General features: G+C 42.1%; 2 protein-coding genes across 13 annotated transcripts in view; one reads left to right on the forward strand and one right to left on the reverse strand.

The window, feature by feature from the left end:
• The window catches only part of SH3PXD2A (SH3 and PX domains 2A), a 267,552-nt gene that overhangs the window by 230,459 nt on the left and 15,172 nt on the right, over positions 1-21,921 (forward strand). For all 11 annotated transcript variants that reach the window (XM_088669620.1, XM_088669619.1, XM_088669621.1 and 8 more), the window contains 5 exons: positions 2,796-2,909; positions 4,654-4,737; positions 14,381-14,498; positions 19,228-19,562; positions 21,227-21,276. In XM_088669620.1, coding sequence (XP_088525746.1) covers positions 2,796-2,909; positions 4,654-4,737; positions 14,381-14,498; positions 19,228-19,562; positions 21,227-21,276 — 701 coding nt within the window. The remainder of the gene's footprint in view (positions 1-2,795; positions 2,910-4,653; positions 4,738-14,380; positions 14,499-19,227; positions 19,563-21,226; positions 21,277-21,921) is intronic.
• NEURL1 (neuralized E3 ubiquitin protein ligase 1) overlaps positions 7,865-21,921 on the reverse strand; it is a 96,577-nt gene continuing 82,520 nt past the window's right edge. For both annotated transcript variants that reach the window (XR_015950002.1, XM_088669627.1), the window contains exon 7: positions 7,865-9,046. The gene's annotated coding sequence lies outside the window, so the exon portion shown is untranslated. The remainder of the gene's footprint in view (positions 9,047-21,921) is intronic.

Here is a 21,921-nt window from a genome sequence, read left to right on the forward strand (position 1 = left end):
TGAGATTCAAATGAAATGCAAGTGGAAAATGGGAATTAAAGGTGCATGTAAGCAGATTAATCTAGATAACTAAAGCAGTGAGGCAAACCATAGATTACAAGGCATACTCACTAATGCACTATATTTTATGCCATGCAGTAGGCTCTGGTCCACATTTATGTCTGAGGAATGCTGAACTAGAGCAATATCAAATGTCAGTTGGTGAATCCATGCCAGAGAATTCTTATGCTGAAATAGCAGTTTTCCTCTGAGTAAATGCAGGGTGCCTTTTTGCTTGCTACTTCCAACAGCTACAGCCTCTCTTCTTCCTCCACAAGCTTTCAACTAAATCCTACATATGTTTGCCCTACTGTATCCAATGGGGCCCCACTTCCTTGCCAGCAAACTACAAATGGTGGCTATAGTATGTTTCCCTTACACAACAATTTACTTTCCCCATTCTCACTTTCCTTTTAGCAACACTGTTGCTGTAGCTATAAGCAACTGGTTTTGCCTGTTTCCCCTATCCAAGTTAACTCGTGTCAAGACTACGGGGTTCATCTTGAGTCTTGTTTTCACTACCAGGTATGAGTCCTGGAATATGTGGGGAGTGAGCATGTACAGAGTGCTCTTCTTTCACCACTGTACAAGTGTAGTCTCCTATCTCCATGCATATTTTAAATTCAAAGCATGGTACCTGGGTTGGTGTTAGCCCTGGGAGTTTGGTACAGATGCTCTGGCCCATGCTGCACACACACACACACACACCTGCTCCTGGTTTTCCCTCTCTACTCCCCTCATTTTGGTTGCCCAGCTCCAAAAACCAAGAGCATCCAAAACATCTGGAGGGCCAAAGTTTGGGGATGACTGATCTAGTTCATAAACCAAGGGTACGCGTAGAAGGCTCAGGTCTTGCTCCAACTTATTCTCCCTGCCATCTCTCACTCTTGCAAACTTCAGCTGACTTTTCTCAGCCTCTGTGCCTAGGGAGAGGCAGAGAGAAGTAGCCAATAGTAAAAGCATCTAATTTGCGCTTAACACCTGGGCTTTGTGAAGGACCATTAACCACTTCATTTTAAAAGTTATGTTTTAAGCAAGTCTCTTTCCTTGCCTCAGTGAGAATTTATATATTTACAAGTTCATTAATTGTTGTGTTTAACATCACCCATATGCTAAAGAATATCAATAGGAAAGGAATTGTCCAACTTTGCAGAGTGTCAATTTCCTTCCAACAGGGAGCTTATTATGAAGTAGAATTCACACAGGCATTTTGTTTTTATTTAAAAGTGGAAGCAAAGCACACAGCCTTGGCTAAGTTTGGTTAATAGTTTCTGTCCTTTGTCTGCAGTTCTGTATTGGCTTACATCCTAACTAGTTATCCATGATCAGAAGGGCTATTTTCATTTACAGGGGGAATTGGAATCCAGTGGAGATCTGCCCCTTCCCCCTGCCCTGGCCCTCATGCTGCTCCAAGGGTCCACCTAACCTAGGCGCTACAGGGAGAAGGGGAGAGAAGCAAAAACTTCCACTGGCAGGAGCATCCTGTTAGTGGAACTTTGCCCACAGACGCTTGCAGCAGCAGCAAAACCTTAGTTATGATGTGACCCACAGTGTGTTGGGGTAATGTCTTTTGGCAGCACTGTGAAAAGAAACCAATTCTAATTGCAACTTTAGTATTTGAATTTCCAGTTTGACACTCCCACTTCCAATTGAATAGTCCAGGGGTTTTCCACGGCATTTGGACACAATTATGTGGGGCTACAAAAGCTATTCAACACAATTGGACCCAATTGTGGGGCTACAAAAGCGTGTGGAATCATTTTAATATAGGAAATTGGTGCAACCTGTCTGATTTTACCAGGAATGCAGAACATTTTTGTGCCTACATAGGCAATTAGGTGATTTTATTTCCACCAGCAATATGCCAACTTCTATACAAAAAATGCAGTTCTTGCAGTTCCTACTTTATGGGAAAGGAAAGCAAAAAGTTTCCCTTCCCCCCTTTCCAGACTCATCCTCTCCTGCTGTATACTTATAAAATGTTTGGCATCAGGCCCCAACTCAGAACCCTTTAATGCTGGATAGCACAGCAAGGGAAGCCTTGGACAGGGCGGGAGAAAGAGAGAAAATGACATTTTAATTTCTGCCCCACCACCACATACACCTCTATTAGTTCTGCTGTGTTCCCCATCCTACTATAGAGGTTCTTGTTCCAGGGTGGCTGGAGTCTTGAACAGGAGTACAACTCTTAAACAGCATTCAGACAGCACTTTACTCTGTTTTCCTGGTGTTTCCTTCCCTGATCATTTATATGCTCTTTCACACTTCTGGAAATCCAGCATATGTTTAGCACTCATTTCTGCGTTAATTGTTTCCGGGGGGGGGGGGGGAAAACCAATTTTCCACTCCTGATAACCCAGGTAAATGCAGGAGTTTTGTGCTGTCATTTTTCTGTAGTTTGCATGGATCACGCCATGTGACAAAATTTGGGTGGAATTCCAGCATACAGTTCTTTCCCTCCGTTTTCATGGGCGAATGACAGGGGAACAGAAACATGCGTGTCTGCTATTGTGCCACGCCACACACAGCAGTGTGAATGAAATTTAGCATGACATATTGTTATATTTATCAAAAAGCCACAATTCCACCATGATACAGTAAAAGGAATACAGTGTAAAAGGAACTTTAGAAACGGGTGCAGAAGTGCTAGCATTATAACCAGGATGACTTAACACACTGGTTTTGAAGAATTTGAAATTATTAGGGGACAGTGATTCTGTAGTGAATTAACACTTATTCTTTGCTTTCCCTCACAGGTTGGTGGTTTGTAAGTACCTCGGAAGAGCAGGGCTGGGTCCCTGCCACTTACCTGGAATCCCAAAGTGGAATTAGAGATGATTCTGAAATTAACATGTCCAAAGGAGGGGAAGGTAAGAAACAGCTGTGATTGATCTGGGTGAGGAATTATAATTAAAACCCACCTTTACCCTATAGGAATTAGCATAGCTATATTAAAGACCACCACAAAGGCTAGTAGTTACCTATTGACAGTTATTTATGCCATTTAAGGGGAAGAATAAAGCCTTTTAAGTGCCTTCCTAGGCTACCTTGATCTGGTAGGAAAAGAGGCTATAGAATGAATGATTAATTTATTAATTTATTTAATTTATACCCCGCCCAGCCACTCTGGATGGCTTACAGCATGCATCCCCAAACTGCGGCCCTCCTGATGTTTTGGCCTGCAACTCCCATGCTCCCTAGCTAGCAGGACCAGTGGTCAGGGAAGATGGGAATTGTAGTCCATAACATCTGGAGGGCCGAAGTTTGGGGGTGCCTGGCTTACAGCATATCATAGAAGTAACACTTGTATGGGTTGTGGCATCATTCCAAAGCATAATAAAAATTTTTTTAATGCTGATTCTTTTGAGTTTATAACGATGCTTATGAGTTTATAACGATTTCTAGAAATTGTGGTCTAGACCCTTGTGGTTTGTATACAATAATGCACCCATGTTCTTCCATAAGAGATTTAACACAGCTATTTGAGTTGTTTTTTTCAGCTTGTCTTGAATCTTTCATAGACCACAGTGGGGGAGAGGAGTTTATATAATCTATGAAATTGTATTCATAATATATATTTTTCCTGATGTATACGAATAGTATACAGTACTGTATTATATAGTTGATATTATTCTGGCTTTGTCCCAGTTTGCAAGTCTTTTTGTCTAAGATGCTATCAGAATCTGCGTACAGCAAAAGGTGTTGCCATTAACTGCCCTATTTTGCTTAGTGCTGACCAAGTCTATCCTCTCCCATCATAGTATTTGTTCCCCTTTTAGTGTTAACTTTTTGTCATATTCCATTATATGTACATCTTTATCCAACTCATAAATAACTGTGCACAGAGGATGCTGTCCCAAAACAGAGTTGTGCATGACATTAAGGCTCCCTTCAGCCCTAGTGCAGAGGAATGATAGAGTGTAGGTTGCATCAGAGGAAAAGTTCATATCCACAAACGGGAGATACAGTTGGGGTGCACTTGTAGCATCTTTACTCAGGACAGACATGGCGAACCCATTGCCCTACGGATGTTTTCAGATATCCTTTATCATTGGCTATGCTGGCTGGGGCTGATGGGAGCAAGCCAACGGTGTAATTGGTGTACATCGGACTGTAGAGGCCTCTTTAAAGGTTCCATCTTGCCTAGTACAGATTTGGACCTCCCCTCTGCTCGTACAGAGTTATCTAAGGAACAGGCTTCAACTTTGGCAAAGGCTCTGAATGTTCCTATGCCACAAAGATGTCATAAAAAGATGCTCCAAACACCCTGCATTCTAAGCAAAGGTGCTGTGATATTATTGATGTCTATTTCTTAAGACTTCCCAAAATTCTGGATACATACAACCCATTACTGTTATTGTTTAATATGATCTTATGTCCACTAAATGAAGAACCATGAGAAAGCCTGTTTGTGCCTGGGCCTCAGGTAGTTTATTATTCTATCACTTCTTGTAAACTAATCCCAATCTATTATTACATCTCATCCTCGCTAACACAAGACTAGTCCTTAATGTTACCATGTTTTACGTTGAGTTTGGTTCCCACCCCACCCAGCCACCCATCACATTTTATTTTTATTTCCTTTTTTATGTTCTCATCCATTTTCCAACATAGTTTCTAAGAGACGCAAGGCACACCTGAGACGCCTGGACCGGCGATGGACACTGGGAGGGATGGTCAACAGGCAGCAGAGTCGAGGTGAATAACTTCTGGGACGTGGTCCCTTGAAGGATGCACATGCTGGTGGCTGCTGCTGCTTCTCTTGCCATTCAACATTGCTACAGATTGCTGGCGGGTGTATTGCATTTTATTGGGTCTTGTCTTCTCTGCGGTAGAAACAAGCCTGCTTGCAGCAAAATTAGATGGCATTTAGGTGTGCTACCTGCTGAGCATGTTCAGATGGGAGCCAATTGCAAAAATCAGCTCTGCAGACACTGTATGCTTTCACAAGCAACTCTTCACATCTTTTAATCTGTGCACCACTTCTGAAGGTCCTTAAGGTGACCGAAAAAGGGAAGGCAGGAAAAGGCCAATTTGATCACTTTTTTGCATTTGATGTAAATATGGCTCTTTCATTCTTAATTATTTCCTGTGGGTAGTTCTTGTGACCATGGGGAGGGAAGGGAATGTACCTAAAACCTAAAGTTAGTAGGCTGATAGTGTAAGCCAAGAAATTAAGTTTATAGTTGAGAATGGTTGTGCAAAGGAATGTTTTAGAAATCTGTTTAAAGAGGATGTTGCCTGTATCCCCTAATAGTGTATTGAAGGTTAAGGACTAGGTTGGTGGATGAAGTTAAATCATGAAATTTAATTCTCCCACCCCACCCCCCGTTGCCGTATCCCACCCCCACTGCAGAGCTCGGAGTGGGTAGCCAACTCTGATCGGCATGTAGCAGAGTAGTAATAATAGTAATAGTAATTTATTTGTACCCTTCTCATCTGACTGGGTTGCTGCAGCCACTCTGGGCAGCTTCCAACGGAATGTAAAAATACAATGAAACATCAAATATTAAAAGCTTCCCATGAAGCAGGGTGGGGGAAGAACCTGAACACTGCAAATAATGCTACATGCTTCCTGTGGCAGACTACCAGAATAGCAGTATACTATACCAAATGGCGCAGGAGGCTGTCATGGCATGTGTCAGTGGTTTTGCTGCATATAAATGCAATGGGATGATAATGCCAAGCTGGGCATTTCATGCATGTGAATGTAGTTGTGTACTCTTCACATGGTAAAGCACACATGTGGGGGATCACACTGTTTCCTACACAGAAGAGAGATCCTTGTAATGACTTTTGCCTTTCCTGACTCTAAGCCGCTTCTTACTGGAAACGTTTACAAAAACAGTAAACCTTCCTGGGAACATTTGATGCTCCTGATTTACAGCCTGTTGGGAAGAACGCTGCCCTGTTCATTTGCCAGAGCTGGGCTGCACATAAAGGGAGGAGAATGAAGCCTAAGGATGTGGTGAAATCTTCTTAATTCTTTCTGAGAATCATGAAATTTGTAGGCCACTCCTTGGGTCTTACACTATCTCTTGGGAAGGTGGCCATCACAGAGACTGCACATTTTTCAGGCTTGAAGTTACTGATTTACTATCATTTGGAGTGCCAGTTGTCATAAGAAATTCTCTGAACTGGTAGTAAACAAGCCTTCCCAAACCAGGTGCCTCCAGACATTTTGGCTTACCAAGCTGATTGGAGTTGTAGTTCAAGACATTTGGAAGGCACCAGGTTGTGAGAGACTGTTAGTGGGGATTTGTCTTATGTGAAAATGCTCTAAAACCTTAACATTATTAGATTATCTCAGTTCTCAGGCATGGAGTGACTTTGTCCTGACAGAGGTTATTTGAACAAAGGGGTTCAGAGGAGGCAAAGGGAGATGGCGTGAAAGAGACTGCTGACTGAAGGGAAAGTATTTTTATGGAGAATTCTTTTGTGGTTTGGAAGATTTTGAGCTATTGCATGTTGCTTAGGAGCCTTAATTAGATAATTCCCCAGACTGCATGCCTCTGCTCCCAGTGTTTCAAAGCTGGATCAGGTCACACAGTGATGTCCATAGCTGATACACAGAGAGACATAAATTAAACATTTGGGATAGCTTTCCCTGCCTCAGCCGTTAAGAACGTAATAAGGCATCCTATGCTGAGCAGACCATGTACCATCTACCTCAGTGTTGTCTACACTGACTGGCAGCAGCTTTCCAGGATTTCAGGCAGGGTTCTATCCTAGCCTTACTAGGGATTTCAGGGATTGAACCTGGGATACTCTGCTTGCAATGCTGATGCTCTGTCACTGAGCTGTGGCCCTTCCTGCCTGTGTCACAGAAGGCGATTGAGTCACTGGAAATTGTGTGACAGTTCTACTCTACTTGCATCTCACCTCAGTCTCAAGAAACTGAAAGGTGTATCTTGCACAAACGCTTGTGCAGTTTTTAAAATTGAAAAAAAAATGAGAAAAGGAAAAAAACAGAAAAATCCATCCCTTGAGCTTCTAGATAACTATTTTCATTTGCCATTTAGTTCAGGTATGTGGAAACATAAGGAGTTTCAACCAAGTTTTACTCAAGAGTAGAAACATTGAAATAAATGAACATGACTAAGTTTTGCCAATTAATTTTAATGTGTGTACTCAGAGTAAAATTTAGCTGAATACCATGCAAGGCTTTTTTCTTAAAGAGTTACCTTTGCTGGTAAAACATCTGTCAAGAAAGGGCTGCTTCTAATTGCTTCTCTTGCATGGAGAAAATCACCACCAAGCCATTTGTATTGAGCAACCACAAATTGATAGCTCTTCCTCCATGTTTCTGGAAGGCTCAAAAGTTGTTAATCCTGTTCAATGAGAAATTGCTTGATCCCTGCATAAGAAGCTGTGTTGAAGCAGCTGCCACAGGGACCAACTTACAGAAGCCACATGGCAGCTGTTTTGTGAGTGCACCATGTCTCAGACATGCAGATTTAAGGAGGAGAAAAATTGAACTTGGCTAAACTTTGGCACAATCCCTGGAACACCGTCTGGAGGGAGTAGTAATCTTGTAGGTTTCAAAGGTATTATACTGCAGTAGTGCGTCAGAGTAAGTCATCTGTAGGTGGCATAGTGTGCGTGTTTGTGGCTTCTGCCAACAACCAGAGGTCTTTCTAACACAAAGGATGGTTGGACTTTAACATTAATTGAAGTGAGGAAACTGATCTCGCTTGCAATGGTTTGCGCACTGTCTTGAAATAGCTTTATTTTCCACAGCTTCTTCTAAAAAAGATGATTGATCTAGAAATATAGTATGCAGTGTTTAAAAACAGGTGCAAGAAATATCACATGGGAGAGAATATTGATGGTGATAGTCCACTAACTTATTTATTTAATTTGAGAGAAGTGATCTCTCTTGCCTTCAAAGAAGGATCCAAAGTGACCTACAATCAATAAAACCATAAGACCAAAATATCAAACAAGAAATGGCTCACAAAACTTAAGAGACCACATATTGTCCACTTTAGTTTTTTCTGCAAACTGAATTGTATACTATCTTACTTGGACCCCTTTTAAATACTCCTTGGTCAGCTGGATACAACACTAGTCATTCTTCTGAATGATAACATTTCATTGCTGTTTCCCATAAATGCCGACTTGCATACATTTGATATTGTAATTTTTTCTACGGTTAGCCTCAGCTGAAGACTGTTGCAAATTGCTTTTGGGGTTACAAGCGGACCCATGCTCAAAGGAGTGCCAGCTTAATTTATAAACTGTGTGTGTGTGCATTTGTGTGTGAGTGTGTTTGTGGTCTCCCTTTTTCCACCACTGTAAGGAAACCAAATGAGTGTAATTTGGGAAATGCTATAATATTTTGCTGCGAAAGCACTCTGCAAAGGGAAACTTTAATGATAGCTTCCTGTTGCAGCACAGAAGGCTTAAAAATAGAACAGCAGAACAAATCTATAACCAGGGCTCTAATATCTGTAGGAATTTAATCTGACAACACTCAGCTGCAAGCATGTCTTCTTTTTCTCCTTCATTCTTCTTCTGCCTTACTTTTCTCATCTTAAGTGAACAAATAAAATATTTCAGAAAGACCCATGTTCAACTTTGGATGGTTTTACACCAAAAAAACCCAAAACAAATAATAGCAACCCTTTGGAAAGGGTAGAGTCTGTAATGGGCAAAACTTCATCTGCTCGACATTTGCAAATTTGGCTTCAAAACTGGGCCTTATTAGAAGTGTCTGAATCTTTTGCAGAACCTGTAAATGCAGCAGTCCCCCTTGACATTTGTCAGCTGGGTGTGTTTATTACATAGAATTAAACATCATAACTTGAGCATTTCCTGGGTGAAAGAGATGCACAGATTGTGTTTCATACATTCCAGGGACAAGGAAGCACAAGGCATTAATACTTCTGCTGCTTCTTCGTTGGTGGTGTTTCCAAAGTTTTCATTAATTTTATGCAATGCTTACACTCTCATTTGCCTCAATAAAAGCAGAGGTGCTATTTCTTGCAACTGTTGCAGCAGGAGCCTTTAAAAAGAAAGAAAAAAGAAAGAAGCTTTAATGTGCAAGATACACAAAGCAGAGCTTTGATTGCATAGTGATGTCACCCCCTTTATGTCTCTTAAATCATAAATATGTGGGTTTAGATGTTAGTTTATTGTCTCATTATAATAGTCACAGTGGGATACTTTTTCAGCATGTTTTAGCTATGAGGGGGTGTAGCTGAGGTTTCTGAAGTCACTTGCTAGCCTGTGCTCATTGCATTATCATTGCAAAGTCAAGTGCAAATCTCATTGAAATCCTTTGCCTAGCAGTTTAATATTTTCACCTCCAAAGCCTCAAAATAATATGGCTGTTAACGAGTCTCCTTAGGTGGGCTCAGAGCAGTTAAGACCTGTAGAAAGATAAGGAATTATTGCATGATTCTGAAACTGAGTTAACAAACAGTAAGATATGGCTGCATACTGTTTTCCCAGCAACTTGAAGTTAGGCCCATACCATAGTATGGTGGTAGCTGCTTGCACATGAATTTGGCAGCTGCCATAACAGTGCAGGAAATGATAGGGCAAAGTTCCTGCATAGGTCAGTTTCATCCACAGCCACTGCACTACTATATGACCTTCTATAATGGCATATTTACACTTTCAACTTTTCTAATGGCATATTTACACTTTCAACCAATACAACACTTTTAACTGTCACGGCTTCCTCTAAAATACACGTGAGTGGGCACTTAGACACTCTGTGGCTGACCTGCCAAGCCCCAGAGGGCCCCATCCACTTTTGCTGCTCAGCCATTCACCTTTCCAGCAGTCTCAAGGGGACAGGGTTAAAGAGAGGCGTGTGTTTGTGTTTAAGAGTGAGATGGAGTAAAGGCAGTGCTATTTTCCTAGAAAAAGGTGCTGGAACTTGCCACGAACACCTTCCTTGTTCTCTTAGAATGGCAATGGCACCCATCTGAGTTCTGGCTGAAAAAAAGCCCTGAGTAAAGGGAAAGCTGGTTCTGCCCATCCCAGGGTCTGGTCCTTTCCTCTGCCACCTATTGCCCTTGTGGTTAAAAAGCTTTCTCACCACTGCACTGAAAAATCTTAGGAAATATACAGTGGTACCTCTACTTACGAATTTAATGCGTTCCAAACACACATTTGTAAGTCGAAAAAATTTGTAAGTCGAATCCCATAGGAATGCATTGGGAGAAAAAAATTGTAAGTAGAAGCAACCCTATCTAAAATTCGTAAGTAGAAAAAATCCTATCTAAACCGCATCCAAGATGGCAGATGGAGCTCCATTTGTAAGTAGAAAAATTCATAAGTAGAGCTATTTGTAAGTAGAGGTACCACTGTAGTTTAATTAGGGTGTGACAATGGTCTTAGACAGTTTCTATCCCCCTGCCATTACCACAAAAGAGGGCATAACTACACCAGTTCAGCTCTGTGGTTCAGCTGTCCCTTAAAAGTCTTAGTTCTTGGTGATGACTGCGTCTCCCCACAAAGGAATGCAGTTTCTCCCATTGTGTGATGTAGTTTGTTTGCTTTTTGTTTTTGATGGCTCAGCATGTCCTAAGTGTGATAAAGAGTCCAAAAGCAGTAATCCTAATGAAACAAGGCTGTGGTTTTGTTGGAGTGTGTTGCAGTCGTGTCCCTTGCCAACATCTCCAGAAAACAAAAAATGAAGTATGGATCTCTCTGCAGAGGCTTTCAAGTTTTCTCAGTGCCAGTTGAGCCACAAGCTAATGCAGATAACAGCATATTCAGATTGAATGTCATCAGCATCCGGAGCAGGGAGCAAAAATGGCCCTATTGAATTGCTGTTATCTCCTCTGCCTGCCTTCTTAAATATTATGCCACAGTATGCCAACATCTTCATGGCAGATTTAGAACAACGTTTCCTAAACTCCTACCCACTCAAACCTCTCTTGTACCTGCGATACATTGACGATATTTTTATTATCTGGACACATGGACAACAGACCCTGGAAACCTTCCACCAGACATTCAATGACTTTCACCCCACCATCAACCTAACAATGAACAGCCAGGCCCTACGTTACAACCGCATCTGTTCCAACTCTACAGACAGAGAATCTCACCTAAGAGATCTACAGCAAACCTTTTTAGAACTAAAATATCCACCTGATGAAGTTAAACAACAGATCAACAGAGCCAGACTGATACCTAGAGAGAACCTAGAGAGAACCTAGAGAGAACCTGCTGCAAGACAGACCCAAAAAAGAAAATAACAGAACACCACTAGTCATCACATACAGCTCCCAAGTTAAAACAGTACAACGCATCATCAGAGATCTACAGCCTCTCCTGGACAATGACAGCTCCCTTTCTCAAGCTCTGGGAGGAAGACCTTTCATTGCCTACAGACAGCCACCCAATCTTAAACAACTCCTCACCCACAATAACACAACCACCAGACTTAACATGGACACTGGTACCAGAGCCTGCAATAAACCCAGATGCCAACTTTGCTGCCACATACACCCGGACAACATCATTACTGGCCCCAACAACATCCAACATACCATCTCAGGACTATTTAATTGCTCATCTTCTAACATTGTGTATGCCATCAAATGCCAACAGTGCCCCTCAGCTCTCTATATTGGACAAACAGGCCAAACCCTACGCCAAAGGATAAATGGACATAAATCTGACATCAGGAACCAGAAGACAGAAAAACCAGTAGGAGAACACTTCAATCTCCCAGGACATTCTATACAAGATCTCAAAGTAGCTGTCTTACTACAAAAGAATTTCAGAAATAGACTGGAAAGAGAAGTTGCTGAATTACAACTTATCACCAAGCTCAAAACCATGGAGGGACCTGGTTTGAACAGAGATATCGGATTCTTATCTCATTATACATGATAAGCGATCTTCAGCCATCTCAACCCTTGCTTTTTCATGCAAAACCATTTGCAGTCGTTTTCGGTCATCAACAGCTATCAGTCAGTCAATCACCCACTTCCACCACCCTTCTGAGTGATCTCCCCTCCCCATCCCCACCCCTCCCCACCCCTTCTCTACATAAGTGCCTGGGGACTTCTATTTCACTGTATCTGAAGAAGTGTGCATGCACACAAAAGCTCATACCAAAATAAAAACTTAGTTGGTCTTTAAGGTGCTACTGAAGGAATTTTTTTATTTGCCTTCTTAAATGTGTGTGTAAAACTTCATGGCTGGCCAATAAGATTTTCAAAACTCCTCAAGCTATATCCAGCCCTTAAGTTGAACTGATGATGCCACACTATAATTCAGACCTACTGCTGTACAAGTTAGGGAGGAATTTCAGCCATTCAGTTGTACGATTGGAAATCAATTATACACGTGGCAGTGTGTTTCCACACAGACTTCTGTTGATGCAACTGAGCTCCAAACCAGATAGTTACCATAATGTGTGAACTGGCTTGGGATCTTGGGAATTCTGGCAAACAACCTTATCTTACATTATATTATATTCTGGACACCAGCCTTCAATTAACTGATAAGGTGGCATCAGCCTGCACCAGATAGCAGGGAGCCTTTTTCTTTCTGTTTAAAAGTACTGCTCTTATCTTTTGCTGTTGTCTCCACCCCATCTATCTGTATTGACTCCCTGGGGATCTGAAACTCTGCCTACATCAAGGATCCTTTCTCCTCTCCCCTCTGTTTCTGCAATCCCAAGTGGTATAGTTAGGTTGACAGCATAAATATCTGCCAATAAAATCCTTGCATTTGCATGAGAAGCATTTTCACCACTATCTTGGTTAAAGTGGTATGTCTGTGATGAGAATCCTGGACTAATTCACTGCAGTCAATATATTGCTTTGGATAAACTCCCCTTGCTCCTGAACATCAAGTAGCAGGATATGGGTATCCAGACTCCCTTGTGGGGTGGGGTGGGGAGACTTCAACAGATAAGCAATGCAACCCCATCTCTTCCATCCTGTGAACAATTTAAACGTTTACTTATTTTGAAACAGAATATTTCCCTACTGTAATCCTCAAGCACAAGAGAGTTCATGCATTGTGGAGAATAGCAACGAGACTCCCTATCACCTCCCCAAACACACAAAAAGAAATAGCACATCATTTTGTAATCATTTCCCCTCTCTTTAGTCTCTGGATTCTGTATGCTGCTCACATGATAGCTGTCTGTGGGGCTGCTGTTCAGATTTTAAAAAATACCACCCTGCTATGTCCCAGTCTAGAAAATAAACAAATGAAAGATTATGAAACTGGTACCGGACAAGAGAGTAGTGTGAATGTTACAGCAACTATAAAATTAGAGGAGGAGTTGGCTTTAGTGTGGAAAAGTCATTGATTGGTGAGTCTTTTACTTGATCTGTTATCCCAAGAGGTCTTCCAAATTCACTGAAATGTCAATTTAAAACTTTGCTTATGTAATTAGCTAGCATCTTAATATGCAGATGAGAGTCTCTGGGTAACCTGGAGGCATTTTCTTCTCCTGACTCTTGTTTCGTACAGAGGTGGTTATGGCTTGAGATGGGGAGCTTGCGGCCCTGCAGATGTTGTTGGACTACAACTCCCATCAGTGAGTGCTAGCTGGGGCTGACAGAGTTGGGAGTCTAGTCACATCTGGAGTGCCACAGGTCCCCCAACTGTGACCTAGTGTAGAGTTGGGTAGAGTTCATAGCAAGTGCACAGTTACCGGTAGCTAAAATGCTTTGTGATTCCATGGCTTTGCAAAGACCTGTGGTGGGTGGGTAAAACAGGACTTCCAGCACTAAATTAACAACGTTGATTTTTTATTTTTATTTTAGAAGAGGCTTAGAAAGTGACACTTGCCTTTCTCTTGGGAGCACTGAGGTTTGGAGTGGGGTTAGGGAAGGTACAATATGATCTAATCATGTAAAAAACCACAAATACTGGCAGCTTGGTGCTGCAAACTTGTATTATTTCTAGGAGTGTGAAGACGATAGGTCAGTCCATTCCTTCGAGCTGGAGTAGTATTGGTCCTACTCCAGCTTCAGCATTCAGATTCCAGTAATGCAATGTTTAACATAACCATGTGTGTGCTAAATAGAGCCAGCTGGAGCAAGTTCCTCCAGTGATGCTTTGCTACTCTGGCAGAGAGCTTGATTTTTGTCAATACCATATGTAGGAGATGGGGGAGACCCCTCCTCAGGGACCCTGTCTCATTTGTTGGCATTGACGGCGCAGGGCGGTGGCGAGGAGCTGATACAGGCATGCTTAGCTAATAGGTACAGGGCCTCACAAGCAAGACTCCACCTCTGCAATGCTGCCACATTTTAATTGCTGTGAAATCATTTTGAATAGCAATCAGGAAAGAGCAACAGCTGGGGCCAGTATTGATCTTAACTGATGTTGCCCTCTCTTTCTTTGCTAGAAGAGAAATATGTCACAATCCAGTCATACACCAGCCAGGGGAAGGACGAAATCGGGTTTGACAAAGGAGTCACTGTGGAGGTCATTCAGAAGAACCTGGAAGGATGGTGGTACATAAGGTAAAGGTTTAGTTAAATCATTCTGGGGTTGGCAGGCCTTTTGCTTACTAGTCTTGTGAACACAGCATCTCACAAGTTGCTTGTATCTAAGAAAGGACCTCAGCATACTGAAAACAAAAATGCTGGTGAAGTTGTACAGCTACTTAAAATTATATTGAATATGTAGTTAAAATAATGAAGTGCAATATGTAGAAACGGGCACGGGGAGGAAAAGGGCTTCTGGGAGAGATGTGTGTCCTTCAAATTGCAAAAAAAATAAAAATCCAAATCTTCTCTCGTGGGTGGTTGTTCTCTTCATTAATTATTGAGGTGAGCAGCTGGGGTCTTCCAGTATGCAATCCTATGGACATTTTCCTTTGAGTAAGACCCACTGAGCACTGTGGGACAACTTGCATAGGATTAATGTCGGCAGGTGTGATGTTTGATAACTTTGGAAAGTTGTTACTGTTGTGTGTGCGCGTCAGTGCAACACAAGTTGTATGACAGCAACAGCTCAAATACTTGTTAATATGTGATTGGTCAATGAATTACCTTGTTTTGCTTTGGTGTTTGTTTATTTGCAAAAATAGCTGATAGACTATTTTAGAAGAAACTTTTTAGGGGAGTCATGAGGAAGCAGTGGTGTGTTAGGTCTCTGTGGTGCTACACCTTAGCCTGTAAAGCAGGTATGCCTTTAACCGCTGGGGGGTGGGAAGCAGTCTAATTTTCTCTTCTGGTGCCCTTAAACGGCTAATTTCAAGCATAAACCGGATTTTCTTTTTTTTAAAAAAATGGCGCAGCTCCAGATACATTAAATGCCACGTAAGCAGTATGTCTTTGCAGTTCTCAGCATAATGGACTCCTGTTGCTTGGTGATAGGAGAGGGATGAAAGATGCAATGTGTATAAAGCCATTCAAGTTTAACTGCAGCAGTCAGTTAAATATTGGAAGCAAATCCTACTGAATTTAATGGGGTTCCCTTTCATGTAAGAGGGCAAAGGACTGTCATAATTGAAAGAATGGTTGGACAAATGTACAGGTTTCCTAAAGAAGATGTGGAATCCTGCTCCTTGTGTGGTTTTATAAACAACCGTCAAAGGGAGGGTACAAACCTCTGGATCCTGCCACATTATAAGGAGTTCTTTTGGGTAACTCTGGTGATTCCCATTCCACCCTGGGAATCCCACCCTTATTGCTCACTTCTTTTGCATGCGGAACATATATTTTTCATAGGTTGTCATTTGCTTTGTAGTCTGGCCATCTTTAAGGCACTGGAGCTATGAATAATGGAACCACACAGAGTTCTATGTGTTCTATAAACACGTTCGCTGTTGCATCTTCCTGATTAACTCTCCCATCAATAACAAATGAAAGCCGATAGAAGGGGAGAAGATTTCCAGCGAGATGAGCAGGGAATAGCTGGCCCATTGTCAGCTCTGCATTCTTCCCTTTTTAAATCATTCATGGGACTTTAATCCAAAGCCAAGGGTTCAGGAGCAGAGTGCACAGTTCTTTGCAGAAGGAGGAACAATATCACAAACTCCCCCTGATGTTATTACTGAACTCCCTTTTTGTTTTTAAAAGTTTTTTTCTGGTCACTGCCAGCCTTCCTTTTATCTAAGGTCTGCAGGGGCCTAGAATCTCTTGCAGTCTTCAGTATTTTCATTGAAGGGGGAGACCAAAGCCTCTAATTTTTAGCAGTGTTTACATTTTGTGCAAATGGGGAAGACATAAATGAAAGCAGGCTAGAGCCCCTGCCCTGGCTCAGTTTTCCTGCCCCCTGGTGTTGGCTGTTTGGGATTATCTCATAGTTGGACGAAGGCACCTTGCATGCCGGAGACTCTTCTCATTCTGCACATGCAGAGAAAAGCTCTCTTTGCTGATGCATGCTCACGGAGATTCAGTCTAGGCTGAAGCCAAACTAGAAGGCCTTTAAAAAGCCTAGGAAGTGTTCATCCTTACTGTGCATGGCAAGACTATCTCCGTTGTGCATGTTTAGATGGGATCCACTACAATGCAATGGTTAATAAACCTGATTTTCCTAGACAGTGGATAGCTGACCAGAAGCTGCAGACTTCATTGCCAATATATCTACCTAAGGCATGGCAGCCTTCCATGGGTTGTGGGTTTTGGCCCACAATAACTTAGAGTCCTTGCATACGAAACAGGGATTTCCTAATTTGCTTTCTCTTCCTCCTCTCTTCAACTCCTATGAATCGAGTTGAAGGCAAGAAGGAATGAAAGATGATAAGATACAGTGCTTAGGCTGGTTCTGAACTGTGGTCAAGAATGTCATGCTTGTAACAGCAGCATCAGAACAGCAGGTACACTCCACTTGAAAAATGCCTCCACCTAATTCCATAGGATGTAGGTGTATGTTGGTGCACATACTTGGGCCCTCTGACTCTCAGGGGGCTCTAATAATGAAGGTAATGGGGAAATGCACCGAAAAGTGTAGGATGACCGAATGATTAATAGAAAGATTTATAAACAACGCTGCAAACAAATCAGGATAAATGCTCAATAAAGGCCAGGCATGGTCTAACCTCCCTGTAATGTTTGTGCAAGCAAATTAGAAGAAATGCTCAATAAACCAAAGTGGGGACTATTACAGCTAACAGAACTTTTGCCACAAAAAAACTGCTTGCAAGAATGCATAATCTTAATGACGTATGTGTCACAAGAATAAGATAAGCACTAATAATTAGGTAATAAGTTCCACGTTAAAGTCTTTAATGTTCACCTCCTTAAATAATAGTTTCCAAAATACATGGTTCTGTACTGATTCTTACTTCCCCCTCCCTTGCTTTTCCCTTCCTGGTTTCCTTCCCTCTGGAGTAATTCCAGTATTCTGGAGCTGGAAAGCAGATGTTAACAGGGAAGAAAACGCTCAGACAAATGGAGGCATTTCCCCCCCTTTTCTCCCCCCCCCCTTCAATATTGTTACAGTTTGGATGCTAACTTTTCATTCAGCATTTTTAAAACTGTTTTTTTGGAATTGCAGTGTAGCACTTCTATATATTACCACCTTCTTGTTGCATTCCACTCTCCAGTGTATCCGAATGTTGTCCTCCCTCCCCTGCTCCATCTTCCTTTATTATGAATGTTGAGAAGGTTCACTACTGGTTACAGTTCTAACCCTAAACTCTTAATTGAACTGTTGTCTTCCACAGCTATGAAAAACTGTGCAAGCAAATAGCCTGTCAGATAATGTGCTTATTGCATGGGTGCCAACTCATGGGGGACGAGAATCGGGGGGGGGTCCTGCTTCTCCTGCTGTGCAAGGGAAGGAGGTTTGAAGCATGCCCCCCCCCCGCTAGTGGTGGCAGGAGGAGGGGGAGTTGCTGCTGTATTCAACTCTGCCCCTGGCTTTTCCTGACGCCCCGTCCCCCAATTGCCCTCGAAAGCTGGCGCCTCTGGCTTAATGAAATGACTGCACCCTATTTAAAAGTGTGGGTTATAACTATTACTGTTATTGGGAGAAAGAGCAAGAAACTGCTTCAGTGGATACTTGCTACAAGATCTTGTTTGGCTTTCATTTTTGCTGCAATTTCTTCATCACATAGGATGGAAAAAGTTCCCGGGCCAGTCTTAGGGTTGTGCCATGCAAGGGAACTAGTGCATCTATGAAATCTGAATGTAAGAGTGTAAGTGCATAAGAATAACCCTCCTGGATCAGGCCAGTGGCCCTTGTAGTCCAGCATGCTATTCTCACAGTGGCCAACTAGGTGCCCATGGGAAGCCCACAAGCAGGACCTAAATGCAATGACATTCTTCCATCCTGCAGTTTGCAGCAACTGGCGTTCAGAAGCATACTGCATCCAACTGTGCAGGCACAGTATAGACATCATGGCTCACAGCACTGATAAACTTATCCCCTATGAATTTGCTGCTACCCAATTTTGGCAAAGCCAGTGTCCTTTTTATCTTGCTTAATACTCCTGTTTCTACTTGCATAGGCATAAGAGAGTTAATCGTGGAGCTTGTCCTTAGATGCAACTAACTCCAAGCACTTCTCTATTTTTTGTGCTGAGCTAGGCTTCCACGTTGTGATTACACATATGTAAAGCTCCTAGGAGAAGGATTGTTTTGGGGTAGCTGAATCTTTTGTGCCTGGCCCCCAATCATCTGCCCCTATTGTTCCCAAGTGCAATGCTGTTTTAAACTGTTTGGCATCAAGGCCTCTACACTGATTTGCTTATCTTTCTGCAGATCACATTTTTCTTCCTTTAAAGCTGATGCGGGAAGATGCTCCCCCCCCCCTCTTTCAATGTCCGCATGGAATTGTTGGCATAAAAGTGCCAACCCAACCACCATTTTTCCCTTTCCAGGGAATATCCCCAAGTCTAAAGACCCCATCTCTAACTACCCATTTACTGATATCTCAAAGACCTCTTTGCAAATTAAGGACTGCTTGGAAGCATCCAGGATCCAGTGACTATTGGGTTTTGTATCTCCAAAGTAGGATTCTTGGAGCTCACTTACCAGTTGCTATGCAGCTAGGGGTGATAGGATTTGGAGTTTAACCATAGCTAAAGGACCACAGACTTATCATCTCTGCTTCATTTCAGTATGGCAGCACTGACCGGCAACAGTGTGGTTATAGTCACTTTCCATTAGTGGTTTTTTTTATGCATACATTTTATGGTGTGCATGGGGATTCTAATTCTATTCCTGTTTATCATCCTGCAACACCATGTCAGAGTTTGAGGAACAGAAAACTGAATATATTTGCATTTTCTATTTCTAGGTATTTAGGCAAAGAGGGCTGGGCCCCAGCCTCGTACCTGAAAAAAGCAAAAGATGACCTTCCATCAAGGAAAAAGAACTTGACGGGGCCAGTGGAAATTATAGGAAACATCATGGAGATCAGCAACCTGTTGAATAAGAAATCCTCTAGTGACAAGGAAACCCAGTCAGAAATTGAAACAGCAGAATCCCACATCACCAAGAAGGAAATAAGTTTGCCCATCTTATGCAATGACTCTAATGGCAATGCCATGATGACTCAAGACAAGCAGATTTCAAAATTGGCACAGGGTTCTCCAGCCATAGCACGGATTGCACCACAAAGGGCTCAAATAAGTAAGGCCATAGTAGACTCCTAGCTGCTTATTTACTGCTGGGGCAGGTTGGAAGGGTCAACAACTTCTGATGTAATGAGGAAAATACTAGTTGAGAACAGCTTCCTCCGCCCAGTTCTTCAAATGTTTAGGGGACTACAACTCCCATCATCCCCAGCCAGCATGGCCCAGTGATCAAGGGTGATGGGTGGTGCTTTTACCCTGGGCCCCCAAAAGTTGTTGGACTCCAACTCCCATTATCCACAGCCATCTTGCCAAATGGTCAGTGATGATGGGAAATGTCATCCAACAACATATGGGGACCCCAGCTCATTCTTAAATCTAGAAAATGGGTGAATTTAAAGTTATAGGATTATACCAATTAAGCCATGAAAAACTGATTGAAACGAGAGGTTTGTGAAAATGGAGTTGGCACAAGAAATATACAAAGGAGGTGGGAGGATAGATAGATGAATGAATGAATGCATATGATAGCAAGTCTTGCAGGGCAGAGTGGAATATAAATATGGAGTGCAGGCTACACCTGGCTAGGCCCCTTGGCTGATGTTTGTCTGCAAAAAGTCTGACAACCACCAGTCTGTGATTGATTGCTATGATCCTGAATGTGACATGATTCCTGCATAGACTCATCTTTTGGGAAGACATCTGACGCCCCCTTCTGGTGAACTGCTCATAAAAGTCTAGATTTCTATATTAGCACAAGGGCTTTTCAGTTGTTCACATCTAGAGTGATTGAACAGACATAAAGAGGGGGCATGAAATCATGGCAGCAAGCTCTGCTTCAGTACAGTCACTTGAATGTCAGAACAGAGCCCACAGAAGTATAATCCTGTCAGGATTATTCCAAAAGCCATGGAGAGAGTCATCTGTATTTACAGCCCTGTTTTCATAGGCTCCATACAGTTCTTTCCTGAAGGTGTGCAGAATGAAGACAGGGACCATATGGTGATCTTGTTCCCCTCTCTGCATGCAAAGATCACACGAAAGGGGTTCCATTGTTGTGAATAGCCATGCCATCTTTCTGGGCATCATAAGAAACAAAACAAAATCCCCATACTATGTTGGCTTAACTCCAAAAACCCACTGGTTTTATTTTGACTTATTTGCACCTTGCCCCCACCATCAGTTCCGTCCAACATAATTTGGTAAGATTAAAATAATCATCTATTATAATTATTATTCTCCCGTGTCTCAGATAAAGCAGATCAGTTCTGGCTTCAGCACATAGTAACTAGTAACCCTTTTGGGGTGGGGGCAGGTGAAGACCTTTTCATTTGTCTAGACCTCCTAGAGCTTGTAGACAAGCCTTTGCCAACCTGGTGCCCTCCAGTTGTTTTGGACCCCAACTTCCATCAGCCCCAGCCAGCACAAGTTGTAATCTAAAACATCTGGAGCTTGTGGGAGTCTTGGAGAGTTGTCAGTCCTGTTTTTATGCTGACTTTGCTGCTCTGTTGGTTTTCGTAAATATGTCATTTGTATTTTGTTTAAAAACATAAGGTGCCTAGGAAGGCTTTCCGCCTTAAAAATTGTTATTAAATTATTGTAACAAATTATTTTATTTTTCTTGGGCAGGTTAATTTTTATTTTAATTGCTGGCAGAACATTGAAGCTTGGATGTGCATGTGCCTGTTCTGTTTAAATATGGAATATTTCTTCTCTCACTAGGTTCTCCAAATCTAAGAACCAGACCTCCCCCAAGAAGAGAATCTAGTTTGGTGAGTGCCAATTTCTTTTATACTGCCAATGGCACTTGCAAATATTTAACTTTACACAAATGCAACACCTCTTAATCTGTTGCACTCAGGTCCCGGTGGAAGAGGAAGGAAGAAAGAAAGTAGGAAGAGCTACCCTCTTTTGTTTTCCCAGTTGTGCACATGCTACTTTTATAATGTCTTTGGCCACATCCACACCATACATTTAAAGCACTATGATACCATTTTAAATGGTCATTGCTTCTCCCAAAAATCATGGGAAGTTTAGTTTAATAAGGGTACTGAGAGTTATTAGGAGGCCCCTATTCCCTTCACAGAGCTACAGTTTCCAGAGTTTCCTGGGAAGAACGATAGAACGTTAAACCACTCTCAGAATTGTAGCTCTTTGAGGGAATCTCCAAAAACTCTCAGCACCCTTAAAAACTTCAGTTCCCAAGATTCTTGGGGGGAAAGCAGTGGCTTTTAAAAAGTGATATCTGAGTACCTTAAATATATGTTGTGGATGTAGCCTTTCTAACTTGTCAAAAGTTGTTTGGAGCTATTAGTGATCCATGAGCTACAGCTGTATTATAGAACTGAGTTTTATTCCATTCCCCCCCCCATACTCCCGTCTCTTCATTTTGAGTTGTACCGTACCATACATGGGTT

The sequence above is a fragment of the Zootoca vivipara genome, chromosome 5, assembly GCF_965207765.1.
Source record: "Zootoca vivipara chromosome 5, rZooViv2.hap1.1, whole genome shotgun sequence".
Taxonomy (NCBI): Eukaryota; Metazoa; Chordata; class Lepidosauria; order Squamata; family Lacertidae; genus Zootoca; species Zootoca vivipara.